We start from the raw sequence: 12,846 nt of genomic DNA, 5'->3' as shown, positions 1-12,846 counted from the left end.
GGCTGCTGGAACTCCTTTCCAGGCATAGCTCATGCAATCCTCCTCGAAACCTCACACACTGCAGGACCATCTCTCAGTTCTTTCTTGACATCTCCTTCCCTCTGCACTGACACAGTCCATTTTGCACTGCAGTTATTTGTGGGCAAGACTCATGCCTCATCAGGCTCCTGAGACTCCCTGGGAGCAGCTTACACACCAGTTTTTTCTCGTGTCTGGATTTCCCAAAGTGCCAAGCATGGGTTGGGTATCATCAGCATGTGCTTGTTATTGAATTCTTAGCTTTATCACCTCAGGCCATGATGTGAGCATGGAATGGACAGGGATGGGAAGGAAGGTGGCTTCCATTAATGCCTCCATTCATTCTTGCAACAAGTATAGCCCTTCTAGACAGGACAAGTCCCTGCTCTCGGGGACAGAGCACCTGAGCGGGAGAGCTGGGCAGTAGACAAGGTCAAAGGGTGATTAGTGCCATGAAAAATTGCAGTGGAGGATAAGAGAGTTACAGGGAGCTAGTATTTTATATTGGGAGCTCAGGGAAGGCCTCTCCAAAGAGGTGATTTGAAGAGAACCCTGAAGAAGTGAAGAGACGCTCTATGTGGTGGCTATGAGAATTGTGTTCCAGGCAGAGGGCACAGCCAGAGGCTCCCAGGTGGCTGAAGCTCAGTGAGCAAGTGGGGAGTGGGGAGAGATGAGCCCAGGAAGTGTTGGGGAGGGAAGTACCCCCAAAGGGCCCCGTGTGTCATCAGAAAGACTTCAGACTTTGATCTGAATAAGATGGAGAGCCACTAGGCAAGTTTAGAACAGAGAAGTGGCATATATATGCTTGGATGCTAGGTTAGGTCTCCAGTTGGAAAATCTCCTCCTCCTCTACTGTCTCTCACACTCCAGAGTCAGTGCATAATTTCTTTTATAGCTCAGTGCCCTTTAAAATGCATACACCCATTGTAAGTTATACCTTAATTTTAAAAGCTTAAAAAATAAAAATGCAAATCCATTCTGAGAAGGATCAAATAAAAGCACCAGATCCCTCCAGGCAGGATTTACATTCCTCAGTGCTATGGCTCCGGCTTCTAGACTGGGATCCAGTAGCTGCTGAGTCCAGGCCTCAGTCCTCGAACCTCCTATCCTCTCCCACCCACCTCCTTCACTCCCTTTGGGTAATTTTACACCTATTCAGTTTCCTAAGAGAGCTCCCTAAGGGCAAGAGCCATACTCGATTCATTCCATATCTTTCCTTTGCTAGTGCCTAGCATAGTGGCCAAAGAATAGTTCATCGGGGCTGGAGGTTAACTCAGTAATAGAGTGGTTGCTTAGTATACACTAGGCCCTGGGTTCCATCCCTAGCACCACAAAACAAACAAACCAAGAAACTCAGTAGTTACACTTTAGCATGGTTAGGATAACTGAATGGGTATAATGGTGTGTGGGTTGAGGAGATAACACAGATAGGACCGGTGTTGTAAACAGCAGACCTGAAAGAAGACTTGAGAGATCACTTGACCTACTGCCTATATTTTGGCAGCAAACTGCCTACTGAGGAACTAGCAATATAGATTCCCATTTGCCCCAGACAGGTTAAATGTGTACCTAAGATCCTATCACCTCTTAGTAAGCCTTGAAGACAGGTTGAGAGCCCAGGTTTCCTGACCACAGACCCAGAATTCTACTGCCCTGGAGACAAAGTGTGCACATTTTCTTCTTGCTTCACAATTTTATGGGACTGACCCTGGTTCCAGGAGAGAGGTCCCTGACGTGCTTAGGACCTCAGCACACCAGGGTGTGTGTGTGAGTTGGGGAACCAGTGGGTGTGAGCCACCAAATGATGACATCAATACCAATGGCTGATGTACAGAGGCCCAGGATGTAAGAACATGCGGCTGTCTGTGATGGGGCGTCAGTTTCCCAGGGTAAACTGAGACCCTCTCATGCCCAAGTTAACCTGGTACCATGTGTGTGTGTGTGCGTGCGTGTGTGTGTGTGTGTGTGTGTGTGTGTGTGTGTGTGTGTGTAGGTTCCAGCAGGACAAAAGACAGCACATTCCCTTGACCCAAGACCAATCCTCCCTTGTCTGAGAGACTCATTCCCTTCAGCTGAGAAGGGCCACCTTAGTGGTATGAGGCAAGAAGAGGGAGGTGCTGAGCTAGCCCATCTCCCTCGGAACCAGCTGGGGGGCCAGCAGCAGAGCATCCAGGACCAGTCTCCCTCCTGGCACCTCAGGAAAAACAGTCCTCCAGGAATCTTGCAGTGTTAGGAGAAAATGGCTTTGGTCATAGAAAAAAAAAACACAGCTGAGAGGAGTTATTGGTTTTATTTGATTTGATTTATGTATAACAAGAGCCTATTCAGGGGCCGGGGATTTAGCTCAGTAGTGCCACTGCCTGCCTCACAAGCACAATGTCCAGAGTTTGATCCCTGGTACTAAAAAAAAAAAAAATGTCTATTCAGTCATCCTTATGTGGAAAAAAAAAAAGTCTTGATCAAAAATGAATGACGGGGGCCCAGGGATTTAGCTCAGTGGTTCCGTCGCCTATCTAGCAAGTGCAAGTCCGGAGGTCGATCCCCAGTACCAAAAAAAAAAAGAATGACAATTTCATTGAGTCATAAGAAAACTGTGGCAATTGTCAGAGGAAGATCTGACTGATGTGGCACCTCAAGGGCCCAGGCTCACAGACAGCCTGTCACAGGAAACAGCTGGGCACTGGGTAGGACAGGGTGTGTGTGGAGCAGAACCAGACCTGGTTCCTGCTTGAGCCTCAGTTTCCTCATCCGTACAGTGAAGACACCACCAGCAGCCCTGCCTGCCCCTGGTCAGAAGGGAACAGGGTGACGACTGCAAGATGTGAGGAAGGAGAAAGTGACCTGTTTCTATAGGTCGAATTCAGGCAGCGTGTATATGGAATGGCCAGCCAGCTTGCTTTACTTAGCCCCTTCCGGTGCTGTGGGCGCCTGGACATGGGACTGGGCCAGACAGCACAGGCCCATCTGCCTCCCCTGGCCTGTCTTCTGCAGCCTCCTTCCCACACTGACGCCCAGGGCCTCCAAGTGGCCTCTCTCCTTGGAGCTTGCTGGGCCCCAGAGGGACTGGCTGATCTTGCTGGGACCATGGTTGGACTGAAGCCTTCAGAAGTGCCTCCCACAACAGCTGTGAAGTTCCTGGGGGCAGGCTCCGCAGCCTGTTTTGCTGACCTCCTCACATTTCCGCTAGACACAGCCAAGGTCCGCTTGCAGGTAGGTGGCCTTTGGCCTTTGGTCATTGTTCACATCAAAGGAGGGGCTGGCCACTCTCTCCACCTGCCCGGGCCATCTGCCAATGTGCCCTTCCTCACACAGAGCCCCAGGGAGACCACTCACTCCACTGCTTAGGACCCTTCCTTGCCTCCTCCCCACCACCATCGCCCAGGACAAAAGAAAATCTAAATGCCTTGATGTGACAGGGCCCTTAACTGCCAACCCTGCTTTGTAAACCATAAAGTGTGAAACAAAGGTAAGGGATTAACTGTGTGACTGTGGGAAAACCACTAACCATTCATAAAATGGGGGAACAATTCTGCACCTTTGATTTGCTCAGAGGATCAAACACCACAGTGATGTGATGGTCATGCTTGTTCTCAAGGCCCAGGCAGGCAGGTCCAGCCCAAGCAGAGCCCCTGTGCACAGCCCCTTCCTGCAGCCACCCAGCCCCTCAGCCATTGTGATTGCCCCCCAGATCCAAGGAGAGAACCCAGCAGCCCAGAGGGTGCTGTACCGCGGTGTGCTGGGCACCCTTCTGACCATGGTGCGCACCGAGGGCCTCCGCAGCCCCTACAATGGGCTTGTGGCCGGGCTGCATCGCCAGATGAGCTTCGCCTCCATCCGCATTGGCCTCTACGACTCTGTCAAGCAGTTCTACACCCCTGCAGGAGCAGACTGTGAGTGCCTGGTACCCCACGGACACCAAGGGGGCAGTGGGGGCAGAGCTTACTTGTGGGTCAGGACCACACAACAGCCTAGACTCAGAGGCACAGCCGGGATGTGGGGAGCTGGTAATGACACCCAGGAGGAGGCTGGTGGTGTCAGGGACACTCTAGGGCCTCCTGAGGGGGAAGAGTGTGGGCAATGGCAGGGCAGCTGAGAGAACAGCAGAGGTGAACGTGGACTCTGGCATACTCTCTTGGCTTTCCCCAGATGCCAGCATTGCCATCCGGATTCTGGCTGGCTGCACGACAGGGGCCATGGCGGTAACCTGTGCCCAGCCCACAGATGTGGTGAAGGTCCGATTTCAGGCCAGCATTCGCCTGGGGCCAGGGAGCAACAGGAAATACAGCGGGACGATGGATGCCTACAGAACCATCACCAGGGAGGAAGGGGTCAGGGGCCTGTGGAAAGGTCGGCTCAGGGGACCTCAGGGAGGCCACAGAGCAAGGAGGGAACTCCCAGAGTGGTTCATTCCAGTGACGCCATAAGAACGTCCCAAATAGGGCCGGGGATCTAACTCAGTGGTTCTGCCACCTGCCCTGCAAGCACAAGGATCTGAGTTCGATCCCAGGTACCAAAAAAAAAAAAAGAATATCCCAAACAAGTCCCTCACACACCCACTGCACGGCGGCAGAGTCAATCCAATTCACCAACCCTTCACCATGTACAATGTGCAGTCTGCTGTGAGGGAGATAAAAATCAGTATGACACTTTACACTCGCAGAGTGCATTCAGGCAATAGAGGAGATAAGACACATCAAGCAGCTGCTATACCACAGGCGGGATGTGCTAGGTGTCCTGCCAGAGGTGTAGACCCAGAGGTTGGATTGAGCACTCTGGCTCCAAAGAGAAAGGGGCAGCTGACCCGGCCTTAAGGCTGAGCAGGCTCTAGGTGTATGGAGACGAAGGGCAGAGCCTCCCACGATCACAGAACAAAAACAGGTACCAGAGGGACACAGCTGTGAGGAGTGGCACACAATGAGATGCCATGAGGGGAGGGTTTCCTCGGGAGCAGATTTTTGTGTCTGCTATGTGTCTATGCAGTGGCCGCCTTGACAAATGTTGGAATCTCTCCCACATGTGGACCAGATCCTTGCAGAAGAAACAGTGGCTTTGTTAAGTGTAAGGGCAACACACCTGGGTCACAGTGCTGACTCTGCACTCTGATGCTGGGAACCTCTCAGCCTTTCCCTTCCTCACTGAAACCACTCTCTTCAGCCCCTGCCAGTGCCATAAATTGTCACTGTCCCAAGGGCCCAGCGTCTACAAATGACTTCCTTTTCTGGCTGTACCTGGTCTCCTCCCAACCACCATTGCCCAGGACAAAAGAAAATCCAGATTCCTTAGTAGGATGTGACAGGGCCCTTTACTGCCTAGCTCTGCTTTGTGAACACACAACCTTCTCAATTGGAGTGGGCTCCCCTGGCTGAGACCACTGCAGTGCAATACGATCCCTCCAAACTGGGCCTTAGGACCTTGCACCAGGGACAGCCACTTGTCCCATTCCCCATTCAATACCCCCTGCCACCTTCCTAACAGGAATTTTGCCCAACATCACAAGGAATGCCATTGTCAACTGTGCTGAGATGGTGACCTATGACATCATCAAGGAGAAGCTGCTAGACTCCCACCTGCTAACAGGTAAGGCCCTGGATTTCAGGGAGGCAGGCAGTCAGGGCACCACCCAAGGGCAACTGGGCTTTAGCAGGAGCTGGGAGAGGACCAGAGCCCAGTACAGAACTGTGATGAGTAGGAAAGGCCTGGGCTGGAGACCACAGCCTTGGGTTCCAAGATTGGCATCACTTCTTACTATGTGTCATTAAGTGGGGGTCTCTCACCTCTGACGTCACTTTCCTAAATGAGGCTGCTGGGCTGTGTGGCCTTTTGACTCTGGGATGTTCAGTTCTAGTTTGTCAGTTCTAGTTTGCTCAGCCCTGGGCGCCATGAGAGAGATGGATAATTCCACCTTATGCTCAAGGAGTTCAAGGTTGAGATGGAAAAAGAGAGTGAATGCACATGGAACAGACCATGAGTTACTCACTCCCTGATATCTGCTCCCCTTTTCTCTACAGACAACTTTCCCTGCCACTTTGTCTCTGCCTTTGGAGCCGGTTTCTGTGCCACAGTGGTGGCCTCCCCTGTGGATGTAGTGAAGACTCGGTATATGAACTCACCCCCAGGCCAATACCACAGCCCCCTGCACTGCATGCTGAAGATGGTGGCCCAGGAGGGCCCCACAGCCTTCTACAACGGGTGAACTTCCCCCTCCCACCTTCCATCCCTGAAAACTTGGGCTTCTTTTTTATCTTGAGTACCTATCACTGATCCATCTGGGGATGCAGTGGTGAACAGTACAAATGGTGAACAGCTGCAAAGGTCACAAATAAGTATAAAGAACAATAAAAGTTTTTTTAAAAGTGGGCAAAACTTGATTAGGATAGTTAGGGGATCCTTACTGAGAAATAGGAGCCTAAGGATAGGTAAAAGGATAGGTCTAACCCTAAACATTTTGGGCAAGGGAGGAGAGAAAGGTGGTTAGTAGTCCTGAGACTTCCAGAACCTACTACCATGACTATTGATTGCCACATTCATGGCAGCAGAAGTGCCATACTCACTATGCCAACACTCATGTTTTTCATGCCTTTGCATTTGCTGTTCCCTCTGCCTGGAATGCTTGTCCTCACCACCTGTATTCTCTGAATCTTAGTCATCCTCCCAGACTATTCCTTTTTTTTGAAACAGAGTCTCACTATGTAGTTCAGGCTGGTGTTGAACTCACTGTGTAGCCCAAGCTGGCCTCGAACTCACAGCAATCCCTCTGCCTCAGCCTCCCAGGTGCTGGGATTACAGCCACATGCCACCACGCTCGGCTCTGCCAGACTATTCTAATGCCACCTTCTCCCTAACATACATATGTAAGTTTTCTCTCTCCCTGTCAACGTGGGCAGTACCACTTGATTCCATTTTTATGGCATTTATCACTTCCTGCCTTATATTACAATATTTGTAAGCTTAAATTTGTCGACATGCTAGAGTACAAGGTCCTTAGAGCCAAGGACTGGTGGCTCATCTGTCTTTCATCTCGTGGAATCCTTAGCACCAAGCAAGCACTCAGTAACATGCGATACTGGCCTTCCCCCTGCTGGCTGAGTCTCTATGCATTGGGCCTTGTACTAAGGACCTCACATAAGTTATCTCAACAACTCCTGACCTGGGCAGTAGGTCCCCACATGGACTGAGGAAGAGATGGTACCTCAGAAAAGTAATTTGTCTAAGATCACAAGTTAAAATTACACTGTGACGGCTCAAACCCAAACCACCTGACATCACACCAAAGGTGTAGCTGTCTATCCCACTGGTAAAACTGCTTAGCCCTCTCACCTCCCACCACTGATGCCTTTGACAGATAGTTTTCTGGTACCCAATGTTAGACTGAATCCAACAAGCAAACAAGAGCCACTAGAGGTTCTCAAATTTGGAGATGACATAATAAAACTGTCTTTCAGTTGACAGACTTTTCTGCTAAGTGCCTCTGTTGTTATCGACTTCAGCTATAGTAACCGCTTGTTTACGCTTTCACTTGTCAAACATTTACTAAACATCTACCTTGTGGGTAGAGGTGCTATGCCTCCCTCAAAGAGCAGCAGACAAGTAGGTGAGACACACTGAGTGCTGACTAATTTGGGGCCTATGCTGTGTGCTGTGTGCCTATGCTGTGTGCTAAACATTGACTTGTTTAATCTGAATGACAATCCTACAAAGTAGATACTGTTATTTTCTTCATTTTAAAGATGAGGAAACCAAAGCTCAAAAGGATTAAGTCAATCGTCCAAAGTTGTAGAGCTAGAAACTGATGAAGCTAGGATTTGAACCCAGTTCTCACTCCAGAGTTCATATGAATTGCCACAATGCTGTAGTCCCAGCCAAGGTTCAGAAAAGGCCATACTAAGTGGTTGAGGCGCCCGAGCTGAGCCCTACAAGAGAAGAGCAAACCAGTCAGGCAAGGAAGCAAGTAGGGGACAGTCCAAGCAGAGGGAGCAACATGGGCAAAGGCACAGAGTAAGAGGTCCTGACATCATCAGGAAATGGTAACTGAGTGGCAGGAGCAAAAGGGCCCAGGAGGGAACTATCAGAGACAGGCTGAGAGGAGGGCAGCGGCCAGGTGACAGGCAGCTCCCTGAGTCTTGGAAGTGCAGCTGGGGGCGGGAGGTGGGGGGGCCTGTCTCTCCACTGTGCAATCACAGCGCAGGTGGGCTCTGTGGGGCCAGGCTACACATGGTTCCATGGGGAAGCTCCCACTTCTCTGCTCTCCCTGTCCCAGCAGGGGCCTCCTCAGATGCAGTCAATTAAGATGTAAATGAGCCAGAGACTCCAACAGCAGGGCAGAGTCAGGTCACACCTTGCATTTAAAAGTCATGGCTGTGATTTTCTAGCTCTGTGCTTTTGGTTTAGCTCCTTAGTCTCCCTGGGTCTCAGTTTCTAAAAAAGAAATACGACAACAAGCGTAGTTGTAAAGAATTGTGAGAATGAACTGCCAGACACAGTAACCTGCCTCAAAGTGTTAGTGTTCTTTCCTTTCCTGCCTCCAACTTCTGCCTAAATCCCTTCGGCAGAGAAGGCAAAGACTGAATGGATCTCAGAAAATGCTCTCGATAAACTGGGAGTGGTGCTGCATGCCTGTAATCCCAGCACTCAGGGTGCTGAGGCAGGAGGATCACTACACGTTCAAGGCCAGACTTCTAGACTACATAGTGAGTTTAATCCCAGCCTGAACTACATAATGAGACCCTGTCTCAAAAAACCAAAAAAAAGGCCAGGGATTTAGCTCAGTGGTTCCAGCGCCTGCCTCGAAAGCGCAAGGTCCCGAGTTCGATCCCCGGTACCAAAAAAAGAAAACCAAAAAAAAGAAAGAAAAAATGCTCACAAGGAATGGTCTGGTCGTTTAGCACCAAAACATGTGGGGGAGAGCCCAAGGATCTATTTGGTAGCCCGCCCCTCCTGAAATTATGGTTGGTTTTATTTCATCAGTTTTACCCCCTCCTTTCTGCGTCTGGGAGCCTGGAATGTAATGATGTTCATAACCTATGAGCAGCTGCAGCGAGCCTTGATGAAAGTCCAGATGTTGCGGGAATCTCCATTTTGAAGAAGACGAGAAGGCCACTCGGTACTTACCTTGTAAGAGGCCAGTAAGACTGGATAACCAGTCGATCCACACCCACTCCGACACATGTTTACGGAAATGTGTGCTTATTACTGACTCAAGAAATAAAGCTACAAGAGGAAAATACTAGTCTGCAGTGCTTCGTCTTAAGAACACTTTGTTTTGCACTGACATGATGGAAAATAAATTATATTAATTTGTGAAATCCATTGAGTTGGATGCCTAAATTTAGGCAAGAGAAAATAACCCAAAATGGATCTATTTGAATGAAAAGAAAGTTTTCAAGGTCATCTTCCCTGAAAATCGGATGAGACAATCAGTTAGCCACAGGAAAGGCTGCTTCATGGGACAGAGTGGCCCACAGTACGGCTGGAAACTAAGGAGCTGGGAGGGACATCACAGACACAGCACAGAGCTGGGACTGCAGCCTTCCTGTCGGCCACATAGGGATCGGCTACCTGTTAGTAAGGAGTCAACCAAGTAGAATCCACTGGGATTCTAGGAAATATAAAGAACAAAAGAGAAAATCTGGAACCTGTGTCAAAGGAGCCCTGCTGGGCCATTCCAGGCTGAGGCCTGCAAATGCCCCCCAAGGGCACTGGAGGATCAAAAGGTGGCCTTAGTCCCCTGTCCTGAAAAATGGGCACAGATCCCTTCCCTGCCTGTTTCAGCAGGGTGTCAGGAGGATCAAGTGAGAAGCTGAGCATGAAACCACTTCATGAAAGCAAAAACTCTCAACAAATGAAAGTATGAAAGGATTTTGTCAGGACAGAGAAGAACGTCCTGCCAGGGAGGAAGGAGGTTGTTGAAAGGTGCAGCTGCCTGGTGGTAAGATCAGACAAGCCTGCGCTGTGGTGACAGTGACAGTGGACGAGGTGCTGCTCCCTGCCTGCACTGGGAGGCACCTCCAAGGGTGGGGCTTGGGGCAAAAGAGGCACTGCCTGATGAGAGCATGAACAGCAGGATTCAAAATCTTTGGGAAATTATTATGAATTAATAAAGGAATTCCTTCCTTAAGTGTGGGAATAAAAACAGCCTCTTTTCTGCCTTCTCTTTTGTGGACAGAATTTTCTCTACTCCCTACAGGGTTCCTATCCGTCAGGGTTGGGCCGGTTCTGTTCCCCTAAGCCTACACTTCCTTCTGCTCTCTTTACTGTCCCCTGGCTGCAGTCAAGCTGCTCTATTGCTAGGTCTTTGGCTGCTCCCTCTACAAAAGACAGGGTTGAACCAACTGGTTATTTTAAAGCTTAAGACTACACATTATGGGCCGGGGATTTAGCTCAGTGGCACCCCACCTGCCTTGCAAGCACAAAGTCCTGAGTTCGATCCCTGGTACCAAAAAAATAAAAAGACTGCACATTTTTCAGATTGAGAACGAAGACCCACAATGCCAGTACCTTTTCCTGCTTCTTAGCAGCTTGATAATAAGAACTGAGAGGGCCAGGGATTTAGCTCAGTGGTTCAGCCGCCTGCCTCGAAAGCGCAAAGTCCCGAGTTCAAGCCCTGATACCAAAAAAAAAAAAAAAAGAACTGAGTCCAAACCTTCCCCCATTCTACCCTATTAATAACCTAAGGGACTCCTTGGCCCTCAGAGCCCTCCCAGAAAAGTGGGAATGACAAGCCCTACCTCACTAGCATGCCATGAGGGTTGATCCATATCACCTAGGAATACAGGAGGGACTCTGCAATGGCATTTCCTCCTTACCAGCCCTGACTCCTCCACACCCAGGGAAAAAGTGAATAAGCATCCTTCCTCAGCACTTCCCTAACTTTAAATTGAAATTTGAGATCATTTACTTTATTTACAAACTGGGGGCAAGGACCTGAGTTCGATCTCTGGTACCAAAAAAAAAAAAAAAACTTTACAAACTGAATAGTTCAAAAAGCAAGCCAGATGTGGTGGTGAACACCTATTATCCCAGCACTCTGGGAGGCTGAGGCAGGAAGATCACAATTTTAAATCCACACTGGACAACTTAGTGACTTAGTGGGACCCTATCTTAAAATTTAGAAATTTAGGGCTATGTAAGACCAAGGGCCTTACCAAATGCTCCAAGGAGCTGACTACAGCAAAGAACACCCGGGAAGGAACACACCGGACAAGTTGGAAAACAGACCTTTACTAGTCTGGCCAGACGGCACTCCCAAAGCAAAATAGCTTAAAGAGGCAACTGGCTCAGAATCCGAGGCTGTTTTTATAGGGGGTTGAGGGGGAAGTTAACATATAGAAGTAAAGAAAAGGGGACAAAGGTTAGTGGTCGACTGTCACATATTGATGGTCAGCAGACATCTGCAGCTTGTTCTAACAATTGTGGTGCCTGGAATATCAGTTGCGGGTAAACAAAGAGTTGAGTAGTTTACTCTGGGACTCTAGGTCTGTTACAGATCCCTATCTAGCATCCCTAAACTAACAAGCATCTCCACCCATTAACTCACATTTTAATCACAATGGGGCTGGAGAAAAAGGAACAAAGGTTATGCAGTCCCACAGGCTAGGGATTTAGATTAGTGGCATCACACCTGCCTGTCAAGGTCCTGAGTTCTATTCCCAGTCAAAAATTTTTTTTAAAGATCTGGGGATGTAGCTCAATGTGAAAGCCCTGGGTTCAATTCCCAGTATCACCAAAAAAAAAAAAAAAAAAAGGCTTGTCCTTCAAATAAAACCTGGTATTCAACATTTTCTCTTAGCCAGGTGTGGTGGCTCATGCCTGTAATCCCTGTACTTGGGAGGTTGAGGCAGGAGGATTGCCATGAATTTGAGGCCAGCCTGGACTACAAAGTGAGTTCAAGGCCTGCCTAAACTACATAGCGAGACCCTGTCTCAAAAAGAATTTTTTTCTCGTTCTTTTTACTTGACTATGACTGCAAATCACTGTTAAACTCCTGGTCTTGGTTTGTAAGCCAGGATTTGTTTTCTATGAATTTCTATATAGCAATATTAAAACATCATTTACCCAGAGAATGCTATTCAAATGATAGCAGAGAGAGGGAAGGGCTTTTAAGGTGGGTGTTTTTTTTCCCGGTACCAGGGATTGAACTCAGGACCTTGCACTTGCTAGGCAGGTGGTGGAACCACTGAGCTAAATCCCCAGCCCCATAAGGTGTTTTGATTGGTATTGGGAACCTAGTGGCCTCTGAGTATATCCTTTTGGAGAAGGGAAAACAAGATTGATGGGAGGTCTTCTGAGGTTACCTGGGCAAAATACTAGAATCCTTTCCCTATTTCTTAAAGGCAGAAGTTGAGCCACATGACCTGAGGCTCTTTAGTTCTGTGATTCCAAGAACTAAGAATTTGTTCTCTGATACCCTAGCTTGTGCACTAATCCAGAAACAAGACAAAAGCAAGGTGTACTCAAGGGATTGCCAGTTATCAGTATGGCTGGGTTGCAGATCTATGGGGGAGTAGTGAGAAAGATGGAGATGGAAAGTTGAAGTCACATGTTATACACTGAATGCTTGTCCCCCACACCCTGCTCAAAATTTATATGTTAAAGCCCTAACCTCAAATGTGAATTTGGAGTTGAAACATTTGGTAGATAATTAGGTTTCAATGAGTCATAATGGGATTAGTGTCCTTTTAGGAAGAGAAAGAGAGAACCAGGGATCCCTCTCTCCTCACTGAGAACACACAAGAAGGCAGCCTTCTGGACGCTGTGACAACAGCCCCCACCAAAAACCAAACTGCAGGAACCTTGACCTTCGGCTTCTTAGCTTCCAAAAGCATAAGGAAT

General features: G+C 48.7%; 1 protein-coding gene across 1 annotated transcript; it reads left to right on the top strand.

Annotated features, from left to right (window-relative positions):
• The first annotated feature begins 3,012 nt into the window (after positions 1 to 3,012).
• On the top strand, positions 3,013 to 10,267 carry Ucp3 (uncoupling protein 3). Its single transcript, XM_087211335.1, has 6 exons — positions 3,013 to 3,228; positions 3,707 to 3,908; positions 4,165 to 4,365; positions 5,494 to 5,595; positions 6,027 to 6,207; positions 8,983 to 10,267. Exons 1-6 carry the CDS (start codon positions 3,103 to 3,105, stop codon positions 9,095 to 9,097), a joined length of 927 nt encoding a protein of 308 aa, XP_087067461.1. The 5' UTR covers positions 3,013 to 3,102; the 3' UTR covers positions 9,098 to 10,267.
• Positions 10,268 to 12,846: the final 2,579 nt, after the last annotated feature.

Source organism: Heterocephalus glaber, unplaced genomic scaffold (assembly GCF_053883595.1).
Source record: "Heterocephalus glaber isolate CG9 unplaced genomic scaffold, H.glaber_assembly_v1.0 deba00001428, whole genome shotgun sequence".
NCBI classification, from domain to species: domain Eukaryota; kingdom Metazoa; phylum Chordata; class Mammalia; order Rodentia; family Bathyergidae; genus Heterocephalus; species Heterocephalus glaber.
This window is presented reverse-complemented; position numbering and strand designations above follow the sequence as displayed.

Bases quoted from the DNA above. Each gene is read 5' to 3' on its own strand.
- Ucp3 (XM_087211335.1), top strand. From the start codon at position 3,103: ATGGTTGGACTGAAGCCTTCAGAAGTGCCTCCCACAACAGCTGTGAAG. The intron at 3,229-3,706 runs GTAGGTGGCCTT...ATTGCCCCCCAG, and splicing joins CAGCCAAGGTCCGCTTGCAG to ATCCAAGGAGAGAACCCAGC. The intron at 4,366-5,493 runs GTCGGCTCAGGG...CCTTCCTAACAG, and splicing joins GGTCAGGGGCCTGTGGAAAG to GAATTTTGCCCAACATCACA.